Source organism: Otolemur garnettii, unplaced genomic scaffold (assembly GCF_000181295.1).
Source record: "Otolemur garnettii isolate 467f Iridium unplaced genomic scaffold, OtoGar3 scaffold00010, whole genome shotgun sequence".
NCBI classification, from domain to species: domain Eukaryota; kingdom Metazoa; phylum Chordata; class Mammalia; order Primates; family Galagidae; genus Otolemur; species Otolemur garnettii.
This window is the reverse complement of record NW_003852405.1, coordinates 15949578-15977337: the sequence shown is the minus strand read 5'-3', so window position 1 is coordinate 15977337 and position 27760 is coordinate 15949578. Positions and strand designations below refer to the sequence as shown.

At 35.8% G+C, this 27760-nt stretch overlaps 1 protein-coding gene and 1 pseudogene across 1 annotated transcript in view; one reads left to right on the top strand and one right to left on the bottom strand.

Moving 5' to 3' along the window:
- Nucleotides 1–18997, top strand: part of MTF2 (metal response element binding transcription factor 2) — a 30860-nt gene extending 11863 nt beyond the window's left edge. Inside the window, exons 5-11 of the mRNA XM_012801752.2 lie at nucleotides 888–1011; nucleotides 7057–7124; nucleotides 8958–9128; nucleotides 13352–13457; nucleotides 13588–13640; nucleotides 13747–13851; nucleotides 17417–18997. Coding sequence (XP_012657206.1) covers nucleotides 888–1011; nucleotides 7057–7124; nucleotides 8958–9128; nucleotides 13352–13457; nucleotides 13588–13640; nucleotides 13747–13851; nucleotides 17417–17774 — 985 coding nt within the window. The 3' untranslated portion in view covers nucleotides 17775–18997. The remainder of the gene's footprint in view (nucleotides 1–887; nucleotides 1012–7056; nucleotides 7125–8957; nucleotides 9129–13351; nucleotides 13458–13587; nucleotides 13641–13746; nucleotides 13852–17416) is intronic.
- Nucleotides 22–785, bottom strand: LOC105886427 (annotated as a pseudogene).
- Nucleotides 18998–27760: the final 8763 nt, after the last annotated feature.

The following is a 27760-nucleotide window of genomic DNA, read 5'->3' as shown; positions in this document are numbered from 1 at the left end:
TCTAAATGAATGAATATGTAGTCAAAATCCACAACACATTTGTAAAAATTGCACATATCGTCTTTAGATGAATAATGAATTTCTAAGCATTTACAGATGTCCAACTATGTAGCTTTTCTTCAGTGTGCTACAGAGTTTGGAGGTTCTGCTGGAATATTCCCCAAATCAAGCACAGAATCTGTCTCTTCATCAGTTTGTTCAGTGACTGTAAAATTGTCACCTCTTATAATGTATAACCCTAGTATAACTTGCTCTATTCCCTATGAAGAGCTCAATACTCTTCACTGGCTTTCATTCAGAATCAAATTAACGGGTTGATCAGAACTTCAGTGTTCCTATAGTCATTCTACCATGAGAAGTAACAACAGTAACAGTCTGGTTAATGCAGTTGTCCAGAGCAGATGTCAGTGCTGCACAGTCTGGCAAACCTGGGTAACAGAGCGGCACTGGCTACAAGAAGAGCTGAAAGACGAAAGTCAGATCTTTTCATTTTATTTTAATCTTTTTAATACAGTTTAAGAAGTAATTTAAATTGGGCAGCACCTGTGGCTCAAAGGAGTAGGGGGTTGGCTCCATATGCCAGAGGTGGCGGGTTCAAACCCAGCCCCAGCCAAAAAAAAAAAAAAAACAGCAAAAAAAAGAGAAATAATTTAAATGCCTTTGAGTTTATAGTTACTATTCAGGACAAGTAAATACTTACTGTTTTTCAGTTATTTTCAAATGTAATGATTTGTTGTTCTGTGAATATGACTTGGTGATATTTACTATCTACCTGAATACCTCATTTCTGATTTTTAATTGCTGTTTTTATAAAGAAACTGTATGATTTTCTTAATAGTAACCAAAACCACTGTTTTTGTATATTTTTGATTATTTTTGGATTCCAGGGTAGATATAGCACACCTATGCCTTTACAACCTAAGTGTTATTCACAAGAAGAAATATTTTGATTCTGAACTTGAGCTTATGACATACATTAATGAAAACTGGGATAGATTGCACCCTGGAGAGGTAGGTGGTCTTAGAGCTAACTGCATTAGCTACTTGATGTCTTTCTTATTTTGTTTTTGTTAAAAATGACTGAGAGACATGCATATATAAGACAACTAAGGTATAATTTTATTTTTAATTCTGGAAAGAAATAACTTTGATAAAGATACCAAGAATCAGCCTTTTCATCTTCCTGTATTTGTTGCCTGTTGACTCTGGAAAATTGTAGGAGGAAATAAATGATTTGATTCTTCCATTTTCTGAAGTAAGAATTATTATAGTTAAAGATAGGAGGGAGAAATTCTTACTATTGCATATCTTATGATTCTGCCTTCTTTTCTTGTAAGTTTTCTGTGAGATGTAACCAGTATTCTTCCTTCCTCTCTTATTAGTAATCTCTTATATATCGCTGATTTCCAGAATGGTGGGATCTATTGGTAGTGTCAGAATAATTAGTTACAGAATGAAGCTCAGTGGAAGATTATATCCCCTCTTTCTGACATGTTGTTTTACTTCTTATTTGGGAAGTATAACCACCTATGCTGGTTTACAGAACCTTTTTTAAAGGAAAATAAAAGTAATGCATGTTCATTGCAGATTTTGGAACTGTAGAACAGCATTAAGACAGGTGCTCAGCCTGTCTTAATGTGATTCTACAGGTGGCTCACACCTGTAATTCTAGCACTATGGGAGGCTGAGGGGGGTGGATTGATTGAGCTCATGAGTTTGAGACTAGCTTGGGAGACTATTTGGGAGGCTGAGGCAAGAGAATCACTTAAGCCTAAGAGTTTGAGGTTGCTGTGAGCTGTGATGCCACAGGCACTCTACTGAGGGTGACGAAGTGAGACTTTGTCTCAAATAAAAAAAAAGAAAAAGGAATGACACTAAGAGGGAAATAATTAGAACATAAGTTTAGTAGTTACTTACTTTGTTTTTAGCATTTACTTAGAATTAATTGAAATAGCAAATATTAACTACTTTTAGGTTAAAACTAACAAATTTATAATAGATGGAATTTGATGTGTGCATTTTAGTCATGCATTATTTTTTGAGGTAAAAATTGTACAAACATAACGTACATTAGAATTTCTGTATTTGTAGCTTTTAGACATGAAGGAAATTATAAGGTTTATATCAAATAGGATATCAAAGGGTTTGGGGGTTTTATGGGAATCCTTTATGGCATTTCTTTAACTAGAAATATATTATGTTCTCCTGGATGCCCATAAAATCCCTGTAGATCAGCTCCATAAAATAAAGCAAATCCTCCAGGATACTTAGATGTTAAAATCTAGGATATTGAAGTTCCATTGATATGAGATGTTTTCAGTGTTAGATAATGGACTATAATACTGATTTTTGTTATGTTCACTATCAAATGTTTTTGTAGATGAAGTTTGAGAGAAATTGATGTATAAATTTGATAGATTTTAATAAACTGATTATATAAGAGAAAAAAGATAAAAGGCACTAGTAGTGACTCTAGTGCTTTTATCACTTAGTCATCTTCATAGTCATCTTAATATACCCATGATGAAATCTGTAGTAGTTACTTGATGGAGATAATGGGTATACATATAAAAATTTAAGTTGTATTTATTTCAAATACTATATATATATATATTTGTTAAATCATAGCTGTGTACATTAATGCAATCATGGGGTACAATGTGCTGGTTTTATATACAATTTGAAATATTTTCTTTCTTTCTTTTTTTTTTTTTCGAGACAGAGCCTCAAGCTATCCCCCTGGGTAGAGCGCCATGGCTTCACAGCTCACAGCAACCTCCAACTCCTGGGCTCAAGCGAGTCTCCTACCTCAGCCTCCCAAGTAGCTGGGACTATAGGCGCCCGCCACAACGCCCAGCCATTTTTTTGGTTGCAGCCATCATTGTTGTTTGGCGGGCTGGGCTGGGGATTCGAACCCGCCACCCTAGGTGTATGTGGCTGGCACCTTAGCCGCTTGAGCCACAGGCGCCGAGCCCAATTTGAAATATTTTCATCAAACTCAAATGCTATGATTTTTTGCTAAGATTTAAATTTTCATGCTTAGATTTCCAAGGCTGAAAATATAAAACAAAAATGACAGTCTTATTTTTCAAGAAAAGAGTTCAATTTATGAATTTCAGGTTTCTTGGCTCCAGTTGAACTTCCTAGCCTCAAGCATTCTTCCCATCTCAGCCTCACAAAGTGCCAGGATTACAGTTGTGAGCTACTGTGCCAGACCACTAACTGAGTTTACTTTTAAGTATTTATGGTGATAGATATCAGCAAAGATAAAATAAAGATAATGCAAATAATGGATTTTTCCAAATTATTGGAACAATGAATCTTTGTTTAACTAAAATTAAATTATAAATTGAATTATGCCACTAATCCAAATTTAGTTAACCAAAATTTTTTTGTTTATATTCTTCATCAAAATCTTTTTATAGTGTCCCTTTACATCACGTGTTACCTTCCCCATTATCACCATCCCCGATGGAGAAGTACATTAGTTATAATTTATTGAACCTATTTTGACACTATCATCATCTAATGCTGTGTCTTCTTTTAATACCAAAAAGAAGTTTCAGAAATCTTAAATGTCTTTTTGAGATAAGATTGTTTCATATTGAAAGGCAAATTTAATGTTCATTTATGATATATTTTTTCTTAGTTAACTATTGTGCAAGATTGTTAAGAAGAGAAGCTAAAACTTTTGGATCATATTATAATATGATAATTTTATACTGGTTTGATATGTGTTTACAACTTGGTACCTTAACGATTCATGTAGATTGAGTGTAGCTGTTGGAGGAACTACATGTATTTTGAAATATTTTCTTTGAGATAATAAAAGTACTTAATATAACATTGGAAGCCACAATAAAGATTTTCTGAAGTTTTTATTAAAGTGAAGTCTCACATTGTGGTACCTCATTGTTTTGTGGAGTTTAAAATGAGGTAGTAATACTTTTTGGAATTTGTATGTTGCCATTTGTCTTTGCTTCCTAATGTGATTTAAAATCCTAGTTCTGTAACAGCCTCTGTTAACTGTGGTCTTAAATTTTAAAAACCCTAAAGTTGATAGCAGAAGAATGAACTGAGTACTACCTCACTTTTGAGAGAAATAGGGAGAAAAGCTTAGATAAAAATGAAACTCAGTGAAGTACTATGGTGGAAATACTATTAGAGGAAATGTGTAATAGTGGTGGTATGATACTTTTAAGTAAAAACTTAAGGAATTTGATTAACAGTACTTGGGGCCTTGAGAATTACATGCTAAGCATTTATGGTGTATAGGTTGGCAACACATTACTTAAGCTTTAGCATACTGAAACCTAGGTGGTATAAAACTCAATATTGGTGATTGAAGGGAAGAGTTATGCTGTAAATAATAGCATTTATGTCTATGTAGACATATACAAACTTGAAAGTAAAAGGGTAATGTGAGATTAGTATCTGGGGAGGGAGGAGCAAAAATAATTGTTCCTTTGAAGATTTATATATATATAAATTTTTTTTCTTTAAACTCTTAGGCTCAAGCAATTGTCTTGCCTTAGCCCCCGTGTAGCTGGGACTACAGGTGTCGGCTATTTTATGTTGCAGTTGTCATTGTCGTCTAGCTGGCCCTGGCTGGGTTCAAACCCACCAGCGTTGGTGTATGCGGTTGGCACTGTAACCACTGTGCTATGGCGCCAAGCCTTGAAGATTATATTGTAAACCTCATGGTCAGATGGAAGGTATAGGATATGATGCTCTTTGATATAGTTCATCTGATTTACACTATAATAGCTATACTTGTAGTTTGCAAAACACAGAAAAGGAGCTCTTGGCACCTTTGTGTAGTTAAAACGTAAGAGTTCTATCCAAAATAGTCTGTGGAAAGGCCAGGCACAGTGGCTAATGCCTGTAATCCCAGCATTTAGGAGGCTGAGGCAGGTGGATTGCCTGAGCTCACAGGTTCAAGATCAGCCTGAGCCAGACTGAGACCTCGTCTCTAAAATATAGCTGGGCCTTGTGGTGGGCCAAGCTATATTTTAGAGTGGATCCACTCCTTTTCTAAAATTAGGATTTCAAAAATTAGGAAGTCAGTTTTGTAAAGTATTGGCAAAATAGTAGAGCACATTTTTCAGATGTATGGTTTATGAAGATTTAAAAAATATAGTAAGGGAAAAACTCTTATTAGAGTTTTAGAGTTAAGTCATGCTAAATACCCTTGTTTTTGTTTTGATATGCTTAGTGACCCTGTTTTGTCACATGCTGTGGGCATGGTGTAGGCATAGTATAACTTGATTTTCAGGTAGTATTAAAATGCAACTTGTTTCGGGCAGTGTCTGTGGCTCAAAGGAGTAGGGCGCTGGCCCCATATGTCGGAGGTGGCGGGTTCAAACCCAGCCCTGCTCCCCCCAAAATGTGAATTATTTAATGTAAAAGTGAAATGAAAAATAATAAAATGAACACTTTGGAGACATTCTTGAGGGAGTTTTTAATGGAGGGCCACAGAGTTTTGTCGTCATTGCTGTGTTCAATTAAGAGAAAAGATTATCTAGAAAGTGAGCTGCAAACAAAATGAAATTACCTACAGTTGTGAAGTTCTGCTGTTAGGTGTAAACACAGACAGCTATAAATATGTATACTTGATTTGAGAGCAATTCATCAAGTGAGATTTCAGAATTGTGGTGATAGGAGCAGGAAGAGAGTAGAATTAGTCAAAAGCTTAACATGAAATAATCATGTGATGTGACTGTTAAAATTTTTAATGTAATCTTAGACATGGTGGCTGCTTTCAAATATTTGCGGAGCTGTCTTGTAAAAGAGTACCAGGGAGGAAGTTTTGCCCTATTGTCTTGTCTTTCTTGGTAGGTGTCTCATCAGCTTTTGTTAGTGGTAATAAAGCCACAGTTGAATAAATATTTCTACTGCAAAAATGATTGCAATATTGGTGGAAGGTTGAATTAGATCTAGTGTCTTATTGAGGCTTTAAAGTCTGATTCTTACATTCTTCTTTTGATGGAATTAATCATTGGACATAAGTATGTATTTTAGCACTGAACACATTGGCACAGAGTAGGCCCTCTGTAAATGTTGAGTGAATGTACTTAGAGTAGGATTCAGGTTCTAGAATTTGAGCAATTCGTTTAGCCTTTTATATTAATTCATTTGTAAAAATAGGGTTGGAGCAGATGAGTTATAAGTCTCTTCTAGCTTTATCATTCTGTGTGGGAGATTTATTTGCTCTTTCATTTAAATAAGTTTTGAGGTTTGGTAGTTTGAAACAGTAAAGAACACACAGGTTGTAATTTTGAAAGTCAACTGTGATATTTTGTAGCTTTTTTTAAAAATGTTTTTGTGGCTGTAATTTAGGACTGTCCTTTTATAATTTAGAATTTTTTGCTGCTTGATCCCTGTCTTTAAAACTATGAAAAAGAGGCAAAATGGTCTTTTAGGGAGAGCCCGATTGGAACAAAATAGAGTATTTTTTAGAATTTATTATAAAGATTTAAAAATGGCTTGTGATGATGAAATATTAGCCATATTAGCTATAATTGTTATCATAATAAAATCCCCCACTGTCACAGTATTTTTAAAAAGTTTTAGAGCTTATTAGTTTATACAGATGTTGGAGGTATTGGGAAATACAATGATATCTTTCTGATTACTTTTTAATCTCTTTTCTTTTGATACCTATTAGAAGTTTTTTATGGTAAATATTAAAATAATTCCAATGTATTTTTCCCCAGGTTATAGAATAAAAAAAATTAACAAGGGCTAAAATAAACCGCATTTTTGTAGTGCCCTATAGTTCTTAGTTACTTTGTGTTGTATTGTTTGATCATATAAAAAAACAAATAAAACAATTAGTACAGGATTTTATAGTGCCCCTTTTATAGGTAAGAAAGTAAGCCTTGAAAGGTTAAATGACTTGAGAGCACATAGTCAGTCAGTGGGGACTTGGAACTTTGGTCTTCTGACTACTAGTCAGTACACTTTTCCTCTATATCACATTGCCTCTGTCTAGCACCTGTGTATTACTAATTGATGAAATTATAGTGCGTTAAATTGTTTCTTGATACTTCACAGCTGGCAGACACACCAAAATCTGAAAGATATGAACATGTTCTGGAGGCATTAAATGATTACAAGACCATGTAAGTTGATTTATTTTATGTATCCCTATGAGGGAGACATTAGTAAGTATAAGGAATAATAGCATTGTTAAGAATTGTGGGATTGCTGTATAGAACAAGTGCATACCATTTTAAACTTTTTAATGTCCTTTTTTCCTTTAGTCAGAGTAAAGCAGTGATTCTCAAGGGTTGAGAAGGAAGAGTAATCCTTCTGGGAATGGTGGGTGTTAGGCATATCAGTGTCTCCAGGGGTAGTTTGGCTTTATCCATTGAAAAAGCTTATACAGCAATAATTTCTATATTGTATTCTACTGAAAGTAAAATAAAATCTTGTTAGCAAAGACTGTTAGATTTTGGGAATATGCAAAAGATGAGAAAATATTGTACAGAATATGGGTTTAAGATTAGGATCTATGGTTTTAAGATTAGGTCCTGACATCAGTTGCAGAACAGTAATTTTGGTCTAAGATAATTGACTGATGGCTCGGCGCCTGTGGCTCAAGCGGCTAAGGCACCAGCCACATACACCTAAGGTGGTGGGTTCGAATCCCCAGCCCGGGCCCGCCAAACAACTATGATGGCTGCAACAAAAAATGGCCAGGCATTGTGGTGGGCGCCTGTGGTCCCAGCTACTTGGGAGGCTGAGGCAGGAGACTCGCTTGAGCCCAGGAGTTGGAGGTTGCTGTGAGTGTGATGCCATGGCACTTTACCCAGGGGGATAGCTTGAGGCTCTGTCTCAAAAAAAAAAAAAAAAAAAAAGATAATTGACTGATATTGTTTCGTATGTTCTTGTATAAATTTTCTCTGCTCCTTTTTTAGCCAGCATATCTACAGTTCTTGAAAATATTTTTAAAATGCAGCAGAAATGTTACAAGTGTATGTGGTGACTCCAATACACTATCAAATTATATTATAAAATTTTTGTTTGCAATTTTTTATTTTGACAACATTTCATCATTACATAATATTGTAAATACTAGTGGCTAGATCTTTATTCCAGCTCAAAAAACCATATCGTACCTTAGCAATTATTATACTGGTAAAAATATTTTATGGATAGTGAATTTTGAGTTTCAACTTAGGATGCTAGAAATCTAGCATTCTCTTCCTGTTATGGTAGAAATAGAGTCTCCCCTTTTCTTAAACTTGCAAAAAATAATTGGTAGAGTTTCTTTTGGTTGGGAAGGTATTAGGTAAATAAGCCAAGGTAAATGAGAATTTGGGAATAAGGACCCTAAAGACTAAGGAAAGGGCTAAGGAGTATATTTTTCAGAGGCCCAAGTCCATACTATACTGGAATAACACTTATTTGCCCCACATTATTTCTAGTTCTAGATCTGGCATACCATATACTCTTTTATTCTGGTATACTATATATTCTTTATATTCTTTTATTTTCTGGGCCTCTAGGATTGGTATCTCACTTTCTTTTCCAATGTTGTTACCTGTTATTTTTGGCTATAATTTGTTTACTCACAGATTCACTCTGGAATAGAATTATTTTTTCCTAAAGCTTTTTTGAGATAGTTCTAACATAACATGAAAATACAGAAAAATATGTCTGGACTAAATGATACTGTTCTTTGTTATTCTTCCTTTAAAAAGTTAGTTGCCATGTTTAACATGACAAGTAGATGTGGTTTTTTCCCTTTTCACCTATTTCTTCCCTTCACCATATTCTACTGTGGGCTGGTTGTGAGCCACATATGAATCAAGGAAAGGAGGGGAGAAGTATTTTGTAGTATATGGTGGGCTTTCATGTATAAAGAACTTATATCCGAAAGTTATGAGTTAGGGTCTGCATGTATATGTGTTCAGTTTTTAAAATTTTAGTTAATTTCTTTAAAAATTTAGGTTTATGTCTGGGAAAGAAATAAAGAAGAAGAAGCATTTGTTTGGGTTGCGAATTCGTGTTCCTCCTGTGCCACCAAATGTGGCTTTCAAAGCAGAGAAAGAACCTGAAGGAACATCCCATGAATTTAAAATTAAAGGCAGAAAGGCATCCAAACCTATATCTGATTCAAGGTAAAAGTTGATCTGTGGCTTAGTTTTTCTCCTTGGCATATTTGTTACTAAAAATGTATATTATTTAGTATCATTAGTATATTTGAAAGTACAAGTGGCACTTACCTAGATTTTTTTCTTGCCTAGAATGTCTTGCTTAGATGAGGTACAAAGACTTGATGCCAGATGCTTGTTATTGACCCTATTAATTAATTAATTAATTATTATTTTTGCCCTTTTGAAATTCTATATGGAAAACTATTGATTTTGTTAGCAAAAAGCATAAGTATTGGCCTGTTTGTTTGTTTATTCATTTATTTTTCATCATTCACTTGTTCATTCAGCACATTTATTGAGTGCCTTGTTATCTAATTAATGGGGGATACAATGACAAGGGTAGATTTTCCTTCTGCCCTGATAGGGTTTACATTGAATGGGGAACAAAGATAATAAACAAGTAAAATAATTTACAGATCATGCTAGTGCCATTTAGGAAATAGCACACTAATTTTTCTAGATTTTTCTGGGATGGATAGAGATGGGGGTACTGTACTTTAAAAAGGCAGTATAGGAAGGGCTATTTAATAAGATAATAATGTCATAAGGTTAGTTTAAAAATAAAACAAATTTAAAATAATATTTAAGTTGAGCGTGGTGGCTCATGCCTATAATCTTAGTACTCTAGGAGGCCAAGGTGGGAGTTTGAGACCAGCCTGAGCAACAGTGAGACCCCCATCTCTATAAAAAATGGAAAAATTAGCTGAACATGGTGGCAAGTGTCTGTAGTCTCAGCTACTTAGGAAGCTGAAGCAGGAGGATCACTTGAGCCCAGGAGTTTGAGGTTGCAGTGAGCAGCTATGATGACACCACTGCACTCTAGCCTGGGCAACAGAGTGAGACTGTCTCCAAACTACAACAACAACAATAAAAACAAACAAAAAGCAAAACACCCCAGGTGACAAAGATAGCAAGTGCAAAGGTGCCACAGGACATGTCATAGGAACTCAGAAGAGACTGGTACAGTATGAATGAGAACTAGACAAGGGTTGGAAAGGTTAAATAGGGCTTCATCATGTAGGGATTTGTAGGTTTCATAAGGAGTTTGGGTTGTTTTCTAAGAACAGTGTACAGCCATTTATGGGATTTAATTATCTTTTAAAAGTACTTCTTTGGATGCTATTTTGAGAATGTACAGTGTAGAGGCAGAATAGAAGCAGGAAAAAATTAAGACTCTTGCTTTTGTCTAAGTGAGAGATAAATAGTGGATGCTTGTGCAGGGGTAGGTGGTTAACAGTCAAATGGAGAGAAAATAGATTCATGATCTCTATAGGAAGCCAAGTTAATTGGACTTGCTAATGAATCAAATTTATGAAAGGGAAGAATCAATTAAATGATACTCAGGTTTCTGGCTTGAGGAACTGGTGGGTGGCAGTGTCTGTTACTAAGATTTAGAAGAATAGATTTTGGCACATTGATTGAAGCATTATTCTGTCTCATACTCAATGAATTTGAGATTCTTATGAGGGATATCTAAAGGATAATGGGAGATACAGATAATTGGATTTGTAAGTCAGGAGCTCATAGAAGTCAGGTCAAGTGATAGAAATTTAGAATCTGATTTATAAGCCATGAGAGTGAATGAAATTACCTAGGAATCAAGTAGAGAGAGAAGGGAATGTGGCCCAGAATAATGTCCTGATGCTATGTGTCATTTATAAATTTGGAAGAGATGAAATAAGCAAAGGAAACTTAAAGAGAAGTGATCACTGAGATAGGAGGAAAGAGGAAAGTTTGTTGTCATGAAAACCAAAAGAAAGAGTATTTCAAGAAAGATGAATATATTAAACTAGTGAATACCAGAGAGAGGTGGATTAAGATGAGAGAAAAATACTTACTGCGCAAGGTAACTTTTAGTGACCTTGACAAAGCCATTTCTTTGAAATAGTAAAGATGCCAGGTTGGAGTGGGTCTAGGTATGATTAAATCCATCACTGCCCAATTTTCATGTAAAAACTGGGCTTCTAACATATGAGAGATACAGGTAGATTCAGTTTAATAATAACAACAAAAGAAAGGGAACACAGGAAATTATGTTTAATAATTCTGAATGAAAAGAGAGAAAGTAGAAAGAGTACGTGTCAGCACTCAGAAATTTTCCTGTACGGGGAAAAGCAGACAAATAGCAGCTGAAATTTTCCTGTACAGGGAAAAGCAGGGAATGGCAGCTGAAGAGGGGAATGATGATTCTTTTTTTTAATAGATGAGAGATAATTGGAACTTGTTTTTGTGTGCTAGTAGGAGTGATCCAGTGAAGAAGAAGAGATTGGTGTAGGAGAGAGAGGAGCTAATTGAAGATATTGTAAAGTCTTTGAGAAGCCAAATGAGAAGGGATCTAGAGCCTAAATGTGGGAATGGCCTTTTATAGGAGGACAAACATCCTTCTGATGAAATGAGGTGAATAAAGAGAAGATGGGTACAGATGCTGGTTCTGTTATAGATTGGACAGTTGGAAGATGCTTAAAGTTCTTACCTGGTAGTTTCTATTTTCTCAATGAAATGTAAGGCAAAGATAGCTGACAGTGTTGTACAGAAAGGGAAACTGAAGGTAAATTAAAGGTATGAAACTATCATCTTAGAGAGTAAGAAAATAATTGTATACAGAGTGTTGACAGTGCATCATAGTCATTTGAAGTATGTAATAAAGTAGATAATATTTAAATTTTCTGAAGGAGAATGCTTATTACTCCTATCACTTTTAAATTTTATTACTCTAAACCTTTTGTTAGCAATTGCTCATATTATGAATTAGAAAAAAGACTTCCACAAACTTCGTCATTCCTGTTATAATTTTGATAGTATGTTCTCTATCTGTGGTAGCTATCAGGTCATCTGATGCCACTAGGTAAGAGTTCAGCTGCCTTTAAATGCATCCTCAGTTCCTCCTGGGCCCTATGCATGGATAAGTCATTTTAGTTTAGAATTCTTTCTTTAGTTCAGGGATTCTTTGTAAGTGCTATGTCAATCATCTTTCAAAAAAATGTATATTACCTCTGTTTTATCTTTGAGAGTTTTGATTGTAGGTCTTGATCTTTGTTCTTTTAGCTCCTCCTTTCTACCTTTCTCCCCGACCTTAATTTGGCCTCTGGAGGAAAGAATTTTTTCCTCTTTCACAATCTCTGTCTAGACTGTTATGTAGTATTGTCCTTTTCCTCTGTTTTTTCTTTCTTTTATTTTTGTTGTTGTTGTTGTTGCAGTTTGGCCGGGGCCAGGTTTGAACCCACCACCCTCAGTATATGGGACTGGCACCCCCCTTTACTGAGCCACAGGCACTGCCCTCCTCTGTTTTTCTTGATTGGGTTTTCCTGGATTCCTTTCTTACAGCATGTACCCTATTTTATTAGCTTGCTTCTACACAAATTTATTATCTTCTAACTATATTGTGAACCCCTTGGCACAGGGTATATCTTTGTATAACTATTATCTAATGATCCGTTGATGTGCTATTGCTTTTTTCCCGTTCTTGTTCTGTTGATTAGAAATGTCTTTGGCTATTGTATTTTTTTTTCCTTTCCTATTGCTTAGTATTTGGCTTTATAGTTCAACAATAGTTTTCTAGATCTATAATTTTTCCCTTTGAATGACTCTGCCAATATGAAGGATTCCTTATTCTTTTCTTTTTTCCATTCTGCCACTCTGAGCTCCATTTTCTTTCTGACATTGTTATTCAAGAATCCATGTTATATTTATCTTGAAAGGCAGCCTTTATTGGTAGCTACTATTAATTTGAACAAAGATACTAACTGGCTCCATGAGGTTAACTGCTAAATTCATAATCATTTTTAGTATTAAATTCTAAAAACATCCCCCAAGTAGTAACAGCCTAAACTACATAATTGAACTTTTAGGAGTTTTGAAATTTTTTATACAATATAGTTGTCTGTTTTTTCTTGTTGCTTTAAAAAATCTTTTAGGTGGTATATATTTTTCAGAATTATATTAAAGAGAACATTTTTTTTCTTAAACCTTTCATAATATAAATATCTTTAAAGTCAAGAAATATTTCTCTAAACTAGAATGTATAATCTACACATGTGACTAAACTTGTGGATTCAATTTATAGTTAAATTTAATAAATACACATTAATATAAAGTAATAAAAAATATATATCTAATTATAACATAGAGCCATTGTCTTTTTGTTTTCTTTATGCAGAGATTAAATACATAATGGTTTTCTCTTTCAGGGAAGTAAGCAATGGCATAGATAAAAAAGGAAAGAAAAAATCTGTAGGTCGTCCACCTGGCCCATATACAAGAAAAATGATTCAGAAAACTTCTGAGCCACCTTTGGTAAGAGGATATGTTGATACTTGTTCTCAGCGAAGGAGAATGTATGCAATTACTGAGAAGCTAATGTTTTTTATTTTTCTGTTAACTTTAGAAGCATGTTTTAAGTATTTTTTGTTTGTTTGTTTTCCAGGATAAGGAGTCAGTTTCAGAGAATCCTACCTTGGATTTACCTTGTTCTATAGGGTAAATAGAAGTTCTCCTTTCCTAGGTATTTTCTTTTTGGGGAAAATTAGTATTTCTATTTGTTATGTAATATAGTTGTTATACCACTTAAATTCTTTTATCTCAGGAGAACTGAGGGAACTGCACATTCATCTAATACCTCAGATGTGGATTTCACGGGTGCTTCCAGTGCAAAAGAAACTACCTCGTCTAGCATTTCCAGGCATTATGGGTAGATATTTTATGTTTATCCTTTATTAATTTTCTTTATATTTTTTTCTTTTAGGATGATGATTGAATAGTTTTTTTAGAAATTAAAAGTGATGCATATGTGTCTTTCAGCTTTTTTATTCCATAAATTGTTAATATTCATTTGAATATTTTTGCTTTTTAGAGCACAAACATTAAGTTTTTCAAATCTGTTAGGAACTTTGCTCTGTGAACAGAGATGAGGTATACCAGTGTTGAGTGGCTGTGCTCTTTTCTCTTAGGCTTTTTAACCCTTATACTGTACAAGTGTGCCTTGCTTTAGAATGATATGATATGTATTTTTTAATACATCTAAGTCAGGCACATAAATCTTTTTCTCAGCGAAAGGTTTTTAAACTCAATTTTTTTTTTTTTTAAAAGAGAGTCTCACTTTGTCACCCTGGGTAGAATGGTAGGGCATCATAACTCACAGCAATCTCTAACTCCTGGGTTCAAGTGATCTTCCTGCCTCAGCCTCCCAAGCAGCTGGGACTACAGGTTCTCATCACAATGCCTAGCAATTTTTCTATTTTTTTAGTAGAGATGGGGTCTTGCTCTTGCTTAGGCTGATCTCAAACTCCTGAGCTCAAGCTGTCCACCCAACTCAGCCTCCCACAATGCTAGGCTTACAGGTGTAAGCCACCGCACCCAGCCAGAATTTTTTTTTCCCCATCAATAGCAGACTCCCTTCATATTTTATTCAGCTTCCCTCTTCAGAACATCATGTCAGGTATGAAAAGTAGAGTTTACTTGAGGTGAGAGCTATTATTTTCAAGTTACATACTTCTGCTTAATTCTTGCTCACAGTTCAAAAACTAGTCTTATAAATTACACAAAATTCTAAGTTATAAGCTTAAAATGTAATCAGTTTATTAATGAAGGTTGAATAATAATTTGAGATATTTTTGGCTTCTGCTAAACTTTTATATACATGGTCTTATTAAATTCTTAAAATGTCGGTTGGTCGGTCAGTTGGTCTGTCTGTCTGTCTATCTATCTATCTGAGACAGTCTCACTCTGTTGCCCTGGCTAGAGTGCAGTGGCATCAGCCTAGTTCACAGCAACCTCAAACTCATGGGCAAAAGTGATTTTCCTGCCTTAGCCTCCCCAGTAGCTAAGACTACATGTGCAACTCTCAGCTAATTTTTCTATTTTTGGTTGAGAAAGGGTTTTGCTCTTGCTTAGGCTGGTCTTGAACTCCTGGGCTCAAGTGATCCTCCCACCGTGACCTCCCAGAGTGTTAGGATTACAGGTGTAAGCCACCGTATCTGGTCTCTTAAAATTTTTTTTTCTTTCTTTTCCTTTTTTTTTAGAGACAGAGTCTCGCTTTGTCGCTCTTGGTAGAATGCTGTGGTATCACAGCTCACAGCAACCTTCAGCTCTTGGGCTTAGGCGATTCTTTTGCCTCAGCTTCCCAAGTAGCTGGGACTACAGGCACCCACCACAACGCCTGGCTATTTTTTGTTGCAGTTTGGCTGGGGCCAGGTTTGAACCTGCTACCCTCAGTATATTGGGCTGGCACTCCACTCACTGAGCCACAGGCGCTGCCCTTTAAAACAATTTTTTGAATTGTCAGTTCCACTGATCACATTTTACAAATAAGGAAACTTGAGACATAGAGTATTTTAAGTAACAAGCTTAACATTGCATGTTTAGCAGATATAACAGAGTTGTTAGGCAGTATAATTTTGTTGTTGTTATTTTTTAGAGACAGAGTCTTACTTTATCACCCTTGGTAGAGTGCTGTGTCAGTGTCACACAGCTCACAGCAACCTTCAACTTCTGGGCTTAGGTGATTCTCTTGCCTCAGCCTCCTGAGTAGATGGGACTATAGGTGCCCACCATAACACCCACCTATTTTTTTGTTGTGGTTTGGCCGGGGCTGGGTTTGCACCCACCACTCTCGGTATATGGGGCTAGCACCCTACTCACTGAATCACAGGTGCCGCCCTATTGTTATTATTTTTTATGTCAGAATGTTATCAGGGTACACATTTTAGTTACATAATTTGCTTTTTTTGTATTTTAAATCAAAGTTGTGGGTGTGCCTTTCACCCTGAAAGTGTATAGTGTATCTGTGCAATGTACCTGATGGGTGGGAGATAATATGATTTTAGTCTTTGAATTTAACTATTATGTTGTATTCTCCCTTTATTACAATATCATAAATTGCTGAATTTCTGTTCTGGTCCTTAAAGATTATCTAGTCCAGCTTACTTAATAAGTAAACATAGAGGATGAAAAATTTGAATTTGAAAAAAAGAAAAAAGATTTGAATTTGGCTGAATAATAAGAGTTGGAGATAGACCCAGCATAGCCTGACTTCTGGTTTGTGTTTATTCCAGTTCATTGCATTACTTTACTAGGCATAGAACTGATAATAAAGAATGTTTCTTCTTATTCTACTATTTAAGACATGAAACAGTATCTTTTATGTGATTGGTGCTTATTAAATGTTTGTTTGAATGAATGAGTGTAGTATTCTTTTTCTTTTTATTTTTTTGAGACAGAGTCTCATTTGTCACCCTTCGTAGAGAATGCCATGGTGTCATAGCTCATACCAACTACAAACTCTTGGGCTTAAGTGATTCTCTTGCCTCAGCCTCCATGTAGCTGGGACCACAGGTGCTTGCCACAACACCTGGCTATTTTTTTGTTGTTGTTGCAGTTGTCATTGTTGTTTAGCTAGGTTCGAACCTGCCTACCTCAGTGCATGTGGCTGGTGCCATAACCACTGCACTATGGGTGCAAGCCCATAGTATTCTTTTTAATGCTGAAACTGTATGTTTGACTTAACGAATAGGGTCTCTTATTAAGATTTTACCTTGTTGGCTTTGTAGGTAAAAAATTTGCTCTGATTCTTTTAAGCTTAGTATAGTACTTAGTTAAGGAAGAAAAACTCTACAAAATTTAGCCCCAGGAGGGTATGATAGACTCTATAGCAGGCATCCTCAAACTAGCGAGCCACATGCAGGGACATTTATCCCGCCCGTCGGGTGTTTTTGCTGCCACTGCCTGTCCTGCTTAGCAGCTGACTTGTCCCGAGGCCTGTAGCCCAGCCCTCCAATGGTCTGAGGGACAGTGAACTGGCTCCCTGTTTAAAAAGTAATGAAGATGTGTGATATAGTCCATTTATATGGCATTTATTGTTTTGGTTTGGCTGATTTTTTTGGATGTTGTTGTTTGTTTGTTTTGTTTTGAGACAGAGCTTCAAGCTGTCCCCCTGGGTAGAGTGCTGTGACATCACAGCTCACAGCACCCTCCAGCTCCTGGGCTCAAGCGAGTCTCCTGCCTCCACCTCCCAAGTACCTGGGACCACAGGTGCCTGCCACAACGCCTGGCTATTTTTTGGTTGGAGCCATTGTTGTTGTCTGGTGGGCCCAGGCTAGATTCGAACCTGCCACCCTAGGTATATGTGGCTGGTGCCTTAGCCACTTGAGCCACAGGCGCTGATAGTAGAATGATACAAAAAATATCAGAGAACATATTGTGTGGACACAGGCTGCTTTAAAAGCTTGGTAGACAATTTGGCCTTTTCTGTTCCATAGATTATCTGACTCCAGGAAAAGAACACGCACAGGAAGATCTTGGCCTGCTGCAATACCACATTTGCGGAGAAGAAGAGGTCGTCTTCCAAGAAGAGCACTCCAGACTCAGAACTCAGAAATTGTAAAAGATGATGAAGGCAAAGAAGATTATCAGTTTGATGAACTCAACACAGAGATTCTAAATAACTTAGCAGATCAGGAGTTACAACTCAATCATCTAAAGAACTCCATTACCAGTTATTTTGGTGCTGCAGGTAGAATAGCATGTGGCGAAAAATACCGAGTTTTGGCTCGTCGAGTGACACTTGACGGAAAGGTGCAGTATCTTGTGGAATGGGAAGGAGCGACTGCATCCTGACTGTAGGACTGAACATTATGTTCACTGCACTCTCATTTTCTGTAGGTACAGTTCAGAGCCCTGAAGGAGTCTGGCTTTTACTATCTTTCTTAAAAAAAAAAAAAAGTCAAAAAAATTGAAAGGAGGATGATACTAGCCTTAACATGTACCTGTCAATGTTATGGATATTGTCATAAAAAGATATCTTTTAAAAACCAGAACAGAGACTTAATTTTTTAAATCTTAAGATTTGTAGACTGTTTCTAGGGTAGGATATTAAAAATGATTCAACCCCCATGCATGGTGTTAGATAATTTTTCTAATTATTCCATTGAGTCAGTTTTTGTGATTAGTGGTTATCACAGCAAACAGATCATGTAGATAGCACAAGTATTTGGAGAAACATTGTCTGTTTTGTTACCAAAATGTTGGAAAAAATTTATTTCAATACCTTTTAGATTTCATAAAGTGCAGTGTATATAATGCCTACTGAAAGACTGTAAAATATTGAAATTTTCTTTCAAACAAAGTGTAAAAAATATATTGAGCCTGTAAATTGCTCTGTGACTAGACTTCATTGTCGTCTTAATATATTCTTTGCATGTGCATATATATACACACGTGTATATATATGTGTGTGATTATGTGACCTATGCAATACAAATTATGGGAATGGGCAGCTTTGGAGTATATATCCCATAATTCTTTTTTCAGGAATAGTTGCAGTATTTACACAGCAGCATTTCTTCTCAGGCTTTTATTGGGTGCTGTTGCTTGCTATGTATGAAGAGAAATGTGTCAGACAAGTGTAGTGTGTTCTGAAGAAGGGTGTGAACAATAGTGTTCATGGGCTTTTAGGATGCTTTTCACTTTCAGTCCTTGTAACTCAGCTGTTCAGTACCTAAAACAAACTCAAGTAATATGAACATTATCTCCTACTAGAAATAACGTTTTCAAGTTTTCATGGCACATTATGATTGTAAATGTCTCTCAGTTTTAATAGTCAGTCTATAGGAGTCCCATGAAGATTCCTGAAATGTTTGTAGTAACTGTTAGTCATGTTTGATCAAGTGTAGTATGAACAAAGTATTTTATTGCACAGGGTTAACAAACAGTATGTTGCCAACTGAGGCTGCTGCTGTTTTATTACAACATTACCTCTTGTTTTTATAAAATGTACCAAGATTTAAATCGATAACTTTATTTTACATGTAAAAAAAAACCAGTTTCTTTTATCACCAGTGTTAGAGTTGTCTTCTGTTTCTTTTTGTTTTGTTTTGTGTGTTTTCTTTTTTAGCCAAAGAGTAAACAGAAGAATTTTCTTATTTGGTGGCTATTCATTTTACTTTTAAAAGTAATTGGTGGATTTTAGACTAAAAACGGGGGAATTTGCCACCAAAATGAAAAATATGTAAAGTGTAGTGATACAGATTGGTAAAAATATGGGTTAGTACTTATTTATTCCATTAATTGATTATTTGACTGTTGATAAAGAAAGTTGCTTTATTTCTTTAAACATCTTCAAAAGATGATCTTTTCTTGTCACGTTGTAGCCAAAAGAAGCAGAGAACTTTGTTGTCCTGCATTTGGTTCCTGGTTGGCCAGGTATAAATGAGCTTTACAAAAGTGCAAATTAAAAACTTACTTCTGTTTACCTCCACCAAAACTTGATTTTCCCCTAGCTATTAATTTAAAGTTGCCTTTCCTGCAGCTGCAATATTTTGAATAACACACAGAGTTTGTGTTGATTTTTGAATGTTTGTTTATATCTAGGGGTAATGAAAAATGTAAATCCCGTGTAACCTTATTCACTCCACCTGTATCATATTATTTCATTTTCCCCAAAGTCCTTTAATTCTAACTGAACACCAGCAGTATTTTTAGAGACTTTCTTTAACCTACTTGGAAGACGATTTATCAAGCTGAACTGTCTTTAGACGTAATTATTGTGAATGTCTGTTTTATTTTATGGTGGTTCACATGGCTCTGATGTTCAGTTTGTATTTTTGGAATTGCTTTACTTAGAATTAAAACAGACCAACATTAAATGTGTGTATTTTTAAAAGAGCTAATGAGTTTTGCTTTTGTATTTGCTTGAAAATACACACTAGTGCAGTAGTTTACTGCTTTTATTCAGCTAGGGAGGTAAGGATTTTCCATTTCTGCTAATAAGTTCACCTGAATTAATCTTTATAAAATATAAAACTTTGCTTTCATTTTCCTCTTGTCCCCCTATAATATTAATAATTGTTGCATGTTCATCTTAAACGGTCTTTTAAAAAATAAACTATATTTAGCCAGCTTGCACACTTTATATTTCAAAGACAGTATATCTCTATCTACTTTGTTCCCAAACTTCAGAAAAATTTAGACTTTCCAACTGTTTTCTTCTTACTTACATAGGTGGTGTCAGGGTTTACACAAAAGGATTTCTTATTTTTTCTTAAAAAACTTTACCCCAGCCTACAGAAATAAAAGATGTAGAAATAATACATTGTATTCATTTTAATTTCATTTTATTCAGAACACATTTTTAGGTAGTCTGATATTAAATGATAAACATAGGTCATGAAACTAGAGTAAAATATGAGCTATTGGAGTTATTTTATAAATTCTGGTATGGGGTGATAAAGCCACATCTTGAAAGGTATAATTCTAAATGTTTAAAGGAAGTGGTTGTTCACTGACACGTGGCAGATGAGGGTATCCTTCCTCTTCCCTTTTGCAAGTATGCATGTTTGGTTTCTATCATTTATGTTCAGAAGATTTCTGTTATCAGTGTTGCGGATAGAATTACCTCTGTTTTGGGCTACTTTATTGAATCTCTAGTAAGTACTATTGAATTTTGGTTGGAATATGGTCTGACTTACATAGTTCTACCAGACTGTTTTATAATAATGTGTTCCTAGAGTTGAATGAGGTTGTGATAGCAATGGAGGTGCTCGTGCACTATTGGGAAATATTTTTTTTTAAAGTGCCCTGTTTGTGTGGGTAAAGTTTTCTTCTTAATCATATTTGAATACCTCAGTGAATACATAAACTCCCCCAGTCTCCTTTGGCTTCTTCTGTGTCAATTGATCAGTCTTGTACTTTCCTAGGGAAAATAGAAATGTGATAGTGAAATGTAAAATAACAACTGTATGTAATCATGGGTACTTTTCTACGTGGTCACAGTTAGTAAACCAGATGTCTGATATAAATTTGGAGATGGATAACTCGTGGAAGCAAAGTGATTGACAGGTATAAATTTATAACTTTTAAGTTATATCAGCATGTCTTTCAGTGATAGCTGGATCAAAATATTATGCTGTCTTTATGTTTAAAATTAGAAAAAGATTACAGATTATCAGTAACTAGCTTACTCTTTTTTTTCTTCCCCATGCTTTATTTTTACCCAGCAACATCCTTCTTTGCTAGCTCCCCATGCATTTTCTCTTTGTTGGTGAAGAAGAGTCTACAAACTGGATTCCGGGTAACTTAATTTGTCCAGCAAATTCTGCAGGGGAATGTGATTTCTCTGTCATTCAGGACAACTTTCTACTGGATTTAAGGAAACAAACCTTCCCATAAGATAAAGTGTATTTTTAGATAAAAATATATTGGTTTTAAGATCATTAGTCTACTTTCTGTAGATACTAAAAGGTTTCCAGTCTCTCTTTTTTCCTGCCCTATGACATGCCTTGCTAAAGTGTATTTTTAGATAAAAATATATTGGTTTTAAAATCATTAGTCTACTTTCTGTAGATACTAAAAGGTTTCCAGTCTCTCTTTTTTCCTGCCCTATGACATGCATTGCTAAATTTGTTTACAGGGGTGGGCGTGAGTGACAAAAGAAAACCCTTTAGAGGGTTTTTATTTCTCCAAAGTTAAATCTTAGCCTGACAAAGATATTTATTCCTTAACTATTTAATTACTCTTACTGAGTTTTTCTTAAGTATCACATGAATGTCTTTGACACTGAGTTCATGAACATAGGCATAGTAGTGTAAGATCAGTGCTATGAAACCATGTAAATGGTTGGCTGTGTTTTGGAGAACTGATTGCTTGATCTGAAAAAACATAATGGCTGAGCACTGTGGCTCATGCCTGTAATCCTAGCACTTTGTGAGGCCAAGGTGAGAGGATCACTTGAGACCAGGACTTTAAGACCAACCTGGGCAACATAGTGAAAAATAAGAAAATTAGCCAGAAGTGGTGGCATACATCTGTAGTCCCAACTACTCAGGATGCTCAGGCAGAAAGATACCATGAGACAGGAGTCTGAGGCTGCATTGAGCTATGATACCACTGCCCTGTAGCCTGAGTGAAAGAGTGAGACATTGTCTTAGAACAAAAACAAAAAGAAACAAAAGATTTTTATTTTTTTCTGATATTTCACTTTTGCTGGAAAGTAGTGTTTTGTTTTGTTTGTTTTTTCATTTTTATTTTTTTTAAGAGAAAAGGTTTCACGCTCACCCTGGCTAGAGTACAATGACAAGGGAACATTCACAGTTCATTGCAACCTCGAATTTCTGAGCTCAAGCAATCCTCTTGCCTCAGCTTCCTAATTAGGACTGCCAGCACACACCACCACACCCAGCTAATTGTTTTTATTATTTGCAGAAACTGGACCTGCATTGTTGCCCAGGCTGATGGTCTCTAATTCCTGGGATCCAGGGATCTCCCTGCCTCAGATTCCCGGAGTACTGGGATTAGAGACATGAGCCCCTGGTCCAACCTGAAGATAACATCTTTGAATGATTTTGAAAAAAATTTATTACAGGTCGGGCACAGTGGGTCATGCCTGTAATCCTACCGTGTTTCCCTGAAAATAAGACACTGTGTTATATTTATTTTTTCTCAAGAAGACACACTAGGGCTTATTTTCAGGGGATGTCTTACTCCGCCTAGAAATATATGCATATCTGCATGGTGTGGCTGCATAGCCACACCCATCACTAGGTCTTATTATCGGGGTAGGGCTTATATTTAAGAAATGCATAGAAATCCTGCTGGGCTTATTTTTGGGGAAACATGGTGAGCACTCTGGGAGGACAGGGTGGGTGGATTACTTGAGCTTAGGAGTTTGGAGTCCAGCCTGAGCAAAAACCAGACCCTGCTCTGAAAAATAGCTAGATATTGTGGCAGATGCCTGCAGTCTGTGCTACTTAGGAGGCTGAAACAAGAGCATCATTTGAGTCCAATAGTTTGAGGCTGCTGTGAGCTATGACTCTACAGTACTCTTCTGAGGGCAATAAAGTAAGACTTTAATCTCAAAAATATATGTAATAAAAATTGAAAATTCATTACATTGCTATTATGTATTTATGTGCATCACTAGTTTGCATATGTAAATCAATACGTTATAATTGAAGTAAATCCATAAAAGTGCTTCAAGTATGGGTATAAACTTAAGTTAAATAAGTTAATAGGATCCAGGATTAGTAATATATCTTAGTGTAGATTATAATCAGTGTTGTTTTAATCAACCTACTACTATTATAGTAATGTAAGGTTAAAAAAAAAAATTTTTTTTTTTTAATAGTGTCCCAGTTTGTTGCCCGGGTAGGGTTGCAGTGATTCACAGCAACCTGAAACACTTGGGCCCCAGTGATCTTCCTGCCCTACCCTCCTGAGTAGCAACTCCATGGATGCTCAACTAATTTTTCTATTTTCAGAAGAGATGGGGTCTTGTTCTTGCTTAGGTTCATCTCAAACTCCTGAGTTCAAGCAGTTCTCCCACCTTGGCCTCCCAGAGTGTTAGGGTAAGGTAATTTTTTGTATTTAGAATTTGAGGCTCGGCACCTGTGGCTCAAGCGGCTAAGGTGCCAGCCACATACACCTAAGGTGGCGGGTTTGAATCCCCAGCCCGGGCCCGCCAAACAACAATGATGGCTGCAACCAAAAAATGGCCGGACGTTGTGGCGGGCGCCTGTAGTCCCATCTACTTGGGAGGCTGAGGCAGGAGACTCGCTTGAGCCCCGGAGTTGGAGGTTGCTGTGAGCTGTGATGCCATGACACTCTACCCAGGGGGATAGCTTGAGGCTCTGTATCAAAAAAAAAAAAAAAAAAAAATTTGAGACAGTAACAAGCAGATAAGAAATTTGTGAGAGGTAGCCTGAAAGATAAAACTTTTTTCCTCAAGGAGATGCAGAAATTTAGGGGAAATGAAGCTTGCTGAAGCGGAAAGGGAAAGACTATTGGTTTATCTAAGACTGTGGAAGCACTGTGTTGGTTTTTGTATCCTTTTGTTACCAAGTCCCTTCCAAAATTCGACAGCGTGTTCTATCAAGTCCATTGATTAAAAGATTTTTAACAGTAATTTTGCATAATACAGCTTAGATATTCTGGTTTATTTTAACTTGATATAAATTGTCTAAGGAAGAATTAAAATGTCATTAGTGCCCCATCTGGATACTTCGGTAAACCCTAGTTTGATCTTTAAGCAACTTTTAAACAACTTGAAGACTAGAAACATTAAAAATGTCTTTTTATTCAAGAGTTTTCTAAAACGTATTAAATTATATGCTTTTAAAAACACCATTTTTCATGTTAACCTTTCCTATCTACTAAGTAATATAAACATTCATTCTGTGTTGCTATAATATAGTGGTAGTCAGGTACTCATGGCAATCTGGATTTGGGTAGGGAAATCTTGTCCTCTTAATGATACAGACTAGGTGAGGTGGTGCTTTTATATTTGCTTTTCACTTACTTTTTGTGGGAGTCTCCCTGTTAAGTGTTGTTTATTCACAGTGCATTGTGTGGCTTTCTCTTCTCTCATTAATCATGTTTTCTCTTCTAAACATTAATTTGGTATAGATTAGAAAGAATTGAAGCAAAGCATTGTGAGATAAGTTGTCACATAAAAGTTCTAACTTTGTTTTGCATTATAAGTGAGGGTTCGAGAGCAATTTACTTCTCATAAAAAGTAAATGACTTTTTCAATATTGTTCTCTAGAAAGAGATATTTCTTAAATTTTGTTTGTCTTTTTTTCTACTTTATGAAATGTAAGTGATTGAGATTTTTTTAGAAATCTGGCAACTGGATAATTGAGATGTAACTGTTACATAGGATGGAGTAAGTTGATGCTTCTTTAACTCTTTAATTGGTCTTTAACTTTCCTTAACACACTTCAGGCACAAACTGCCTGGCAGAATATAGCAGCATGGTCTTCTGTTTACTGGTTGGTAGAGTGAGACTACTGCTAGAATTGGTAATGTATCCCATATCTTATGAGAAAGAAGAAATACTGTCGTATAAGAATAGTACCATTTCAGAGAACAGCAAACTTGATATAACATCGTTTTATAACATGTGCATATATTTAGTAGACATAAAAGAAGCCCTGGGATAGAAAGATGTTCTTCTAATAGTAAGTGAATATTCCCATTACTTTATAGGTTAAATGAATTCAAGAATTGTTATTTTAGTAATTTAAGTTGTTAGTACTGAAATTATTTATCTGCAATCAAAATGTCAAGCTTCAAAGGATCACAGTTAATTTCTTTTTTTAAAATTTTATTTCCTTGCTTATTTTTAATTTCTTTCTTTCTTTCTTTCTTTTTTTTTTGTTGAGACAGAGTCCCACCCTATGCCCCTGAGCAGAGTGCAGTGGTGTCCTAGCTCACTGCAATCTCAGACTCAGGCTGTGGGTATCCCGCTGCCTCAGCCTCCAGAAGCCACTGGGATTACGGTGCGCACTGCAGCAGCACCCAGCTAGGTTTTTCCATTTTTTTCATGAGTCGGAGTCTCACTCTTGCTCAGGCAAGTCTTGAACTCCTGAGCTTAAGCATTTCTCCTTTCTCCACCTCCCACAGTGCTGGGATTACAGGCATGAGCCACCACACCTGGCTTACAGTTAATTTCTAACAATAATATTTGTTTTCCCAAATTCATGTAGTAATGTTTGCTAGTTAAATTTGGTTTGTTTTATGATCTTGGCTAAAATAAGTCAGGGAAATGTGTACTATTAAGATAATCATACTGGTTATTGCTTTTATATGGAAGGTATCCCTTAATATTTTTCGGTAGGGTCAGTCTCTTGATAATTTTGAGATAATTTTAAGACAGAGTCTTGCTCTGTCTCCTGGGCTAGAGTGCCATGGTTTCAGCCTAGCTCACAGCAACTTCAAACTCCTGGGCTCAGACAGCTCTCCTAATTTTTCTGCTTTTAGTAAAGACAGGGTCTTGTGCTTGTTCCACCTGGTCTTGCACTCATGACCTCAAGCACTTCTCCTACCTTGGCTTCCCTAAGTGTTAGGATTACGGGCATGAGCCACTATGCCTGTTCTGATTTTTGAAATTTTAAAAATTTGAAAATAGTTTTAGAATAAGTACTATACTCAAATGCTTTAAATGATAATTTATATTCATTTTAGGATACTTTGTATGTTGTCATTCATACTATAATCAAGTTTTACCTGCTAACTAAGGATGTTAGTTTTCATAGATAAGCAAAATTAAGAAAAAATTTATATTTGGAATTTGAAGGCTTTATTGGTTCAAGCTGATGCTGAAGTTAGTTTTGTATTCCTTTAGTATACTGTGAAGTTAAAAAGTATAGTTGCATAACCTTAGAAAAAGTATAAAAGTAAAGGGAAGCACTACATTAAAATTCTTTATAGAGAATTAACTAAATATAGAGCTATGTCTAATATTAAGTTATACTCGCCATCAGCTATATGGTGAAACTTCACCATTAAGAATTATATGGGGCAGCGCCTGTGGCTCAAGGAGTAGGCTGCCAGCCCCATATGCCAAGGGTGGTGGGTTTGAGCCCAGCCCCAGCCAAAAACTGCAATAACAAAAAAAAGAATTATATTTTAGTGAGAAAACACCCTAAAATAGAACTTTATTCATCATGATTATTTTTAGAAGTAGCACAATTTTTTTTATTATAGCCTATATGGGTCTTATATCTTCTAAAATTGTGTACTTTTAACATAAAGATTTTATGTTGAAAGATTCATCATCAGTATAGGCAAAATACAGTTTTAAATAAAATTCAAATCTTAACATTGTTATTGGCATTATTTCTAAAGGTGATTTCTTTGTCTGTGGCTCTATGATCAAGGTATTTGTATTAGTTCCCTGGTATTGCAGTAACAAGTTACAACAAACTTGGTGGCATAAAACAATAACAATCTGTCTTTTGCAAAAATTGCAGTGGGGGCAAGCTTGGTTCTTTCTAGAGGCTAGGAGGGAAATCCATTCCTTGCCTTTCTTTTTATAGCTTCTCTTTATAGCCAGCAATCCTTGGACACATTAGTCTCTGCCTCCATCTTTATGCAGACTTTCCCTATTCTCATAATTAAGTACAATAGTCATTGCATTTGAGGTCTTCCCTAAATTCATGATGATCTTATCTGCCAAGACCTGTTTCCAAAAAAGGACAGGTATTAGGGGTTAGGACTCGGACATATCTTTTAGAGGGGATACAAGTGAATCCACTATAGTATTGTTACAGGACACTTTTATGGTGTACTTCAGTTCTGAAAATGGCTTATATGTAAAATTTTGTGTACTTATATTGTGCTTATTCAAATTCCGCAGTCATGTTTTGAATCCCTGTAAGTTGTCATGGAGAGAGAGAGAGGTGAAAGATGAGGAGCCTTGCTCTGAATTCTTTTTTTTTTGTTTGTTTGTTTTTGGGAGTCTCACTTTGTCACCCTCCGTAGAGTGATGTGGCGTCATAGCTCACAGCAACCTCCAACTCTTGGGCTTAAGCAGTTCTCTTGCCTCAGCCTCCCAAGTAGCTGGGACTATAGGTGCCCGCCACAATGCCTGGCTATTTTTAGAGGTAGGGTTTCTCTCTGGCTGAGACTGGTCTTGAACCTCTGAGCGCAGGCAATCTACCCGCCTTGGCCTCCCAAGTGCTGGGATTACAGGCATGAGCCACTGTGTCTGCCTTGCTCTGAGTTCTTAAAGATGAAGACATGAATATAACTAAATTTGAGTTGAAATGTGATAACGGCTGTGGTACAAAATTCCATAGGAAGGACTTGTTAAAGTGAATTACATTTGA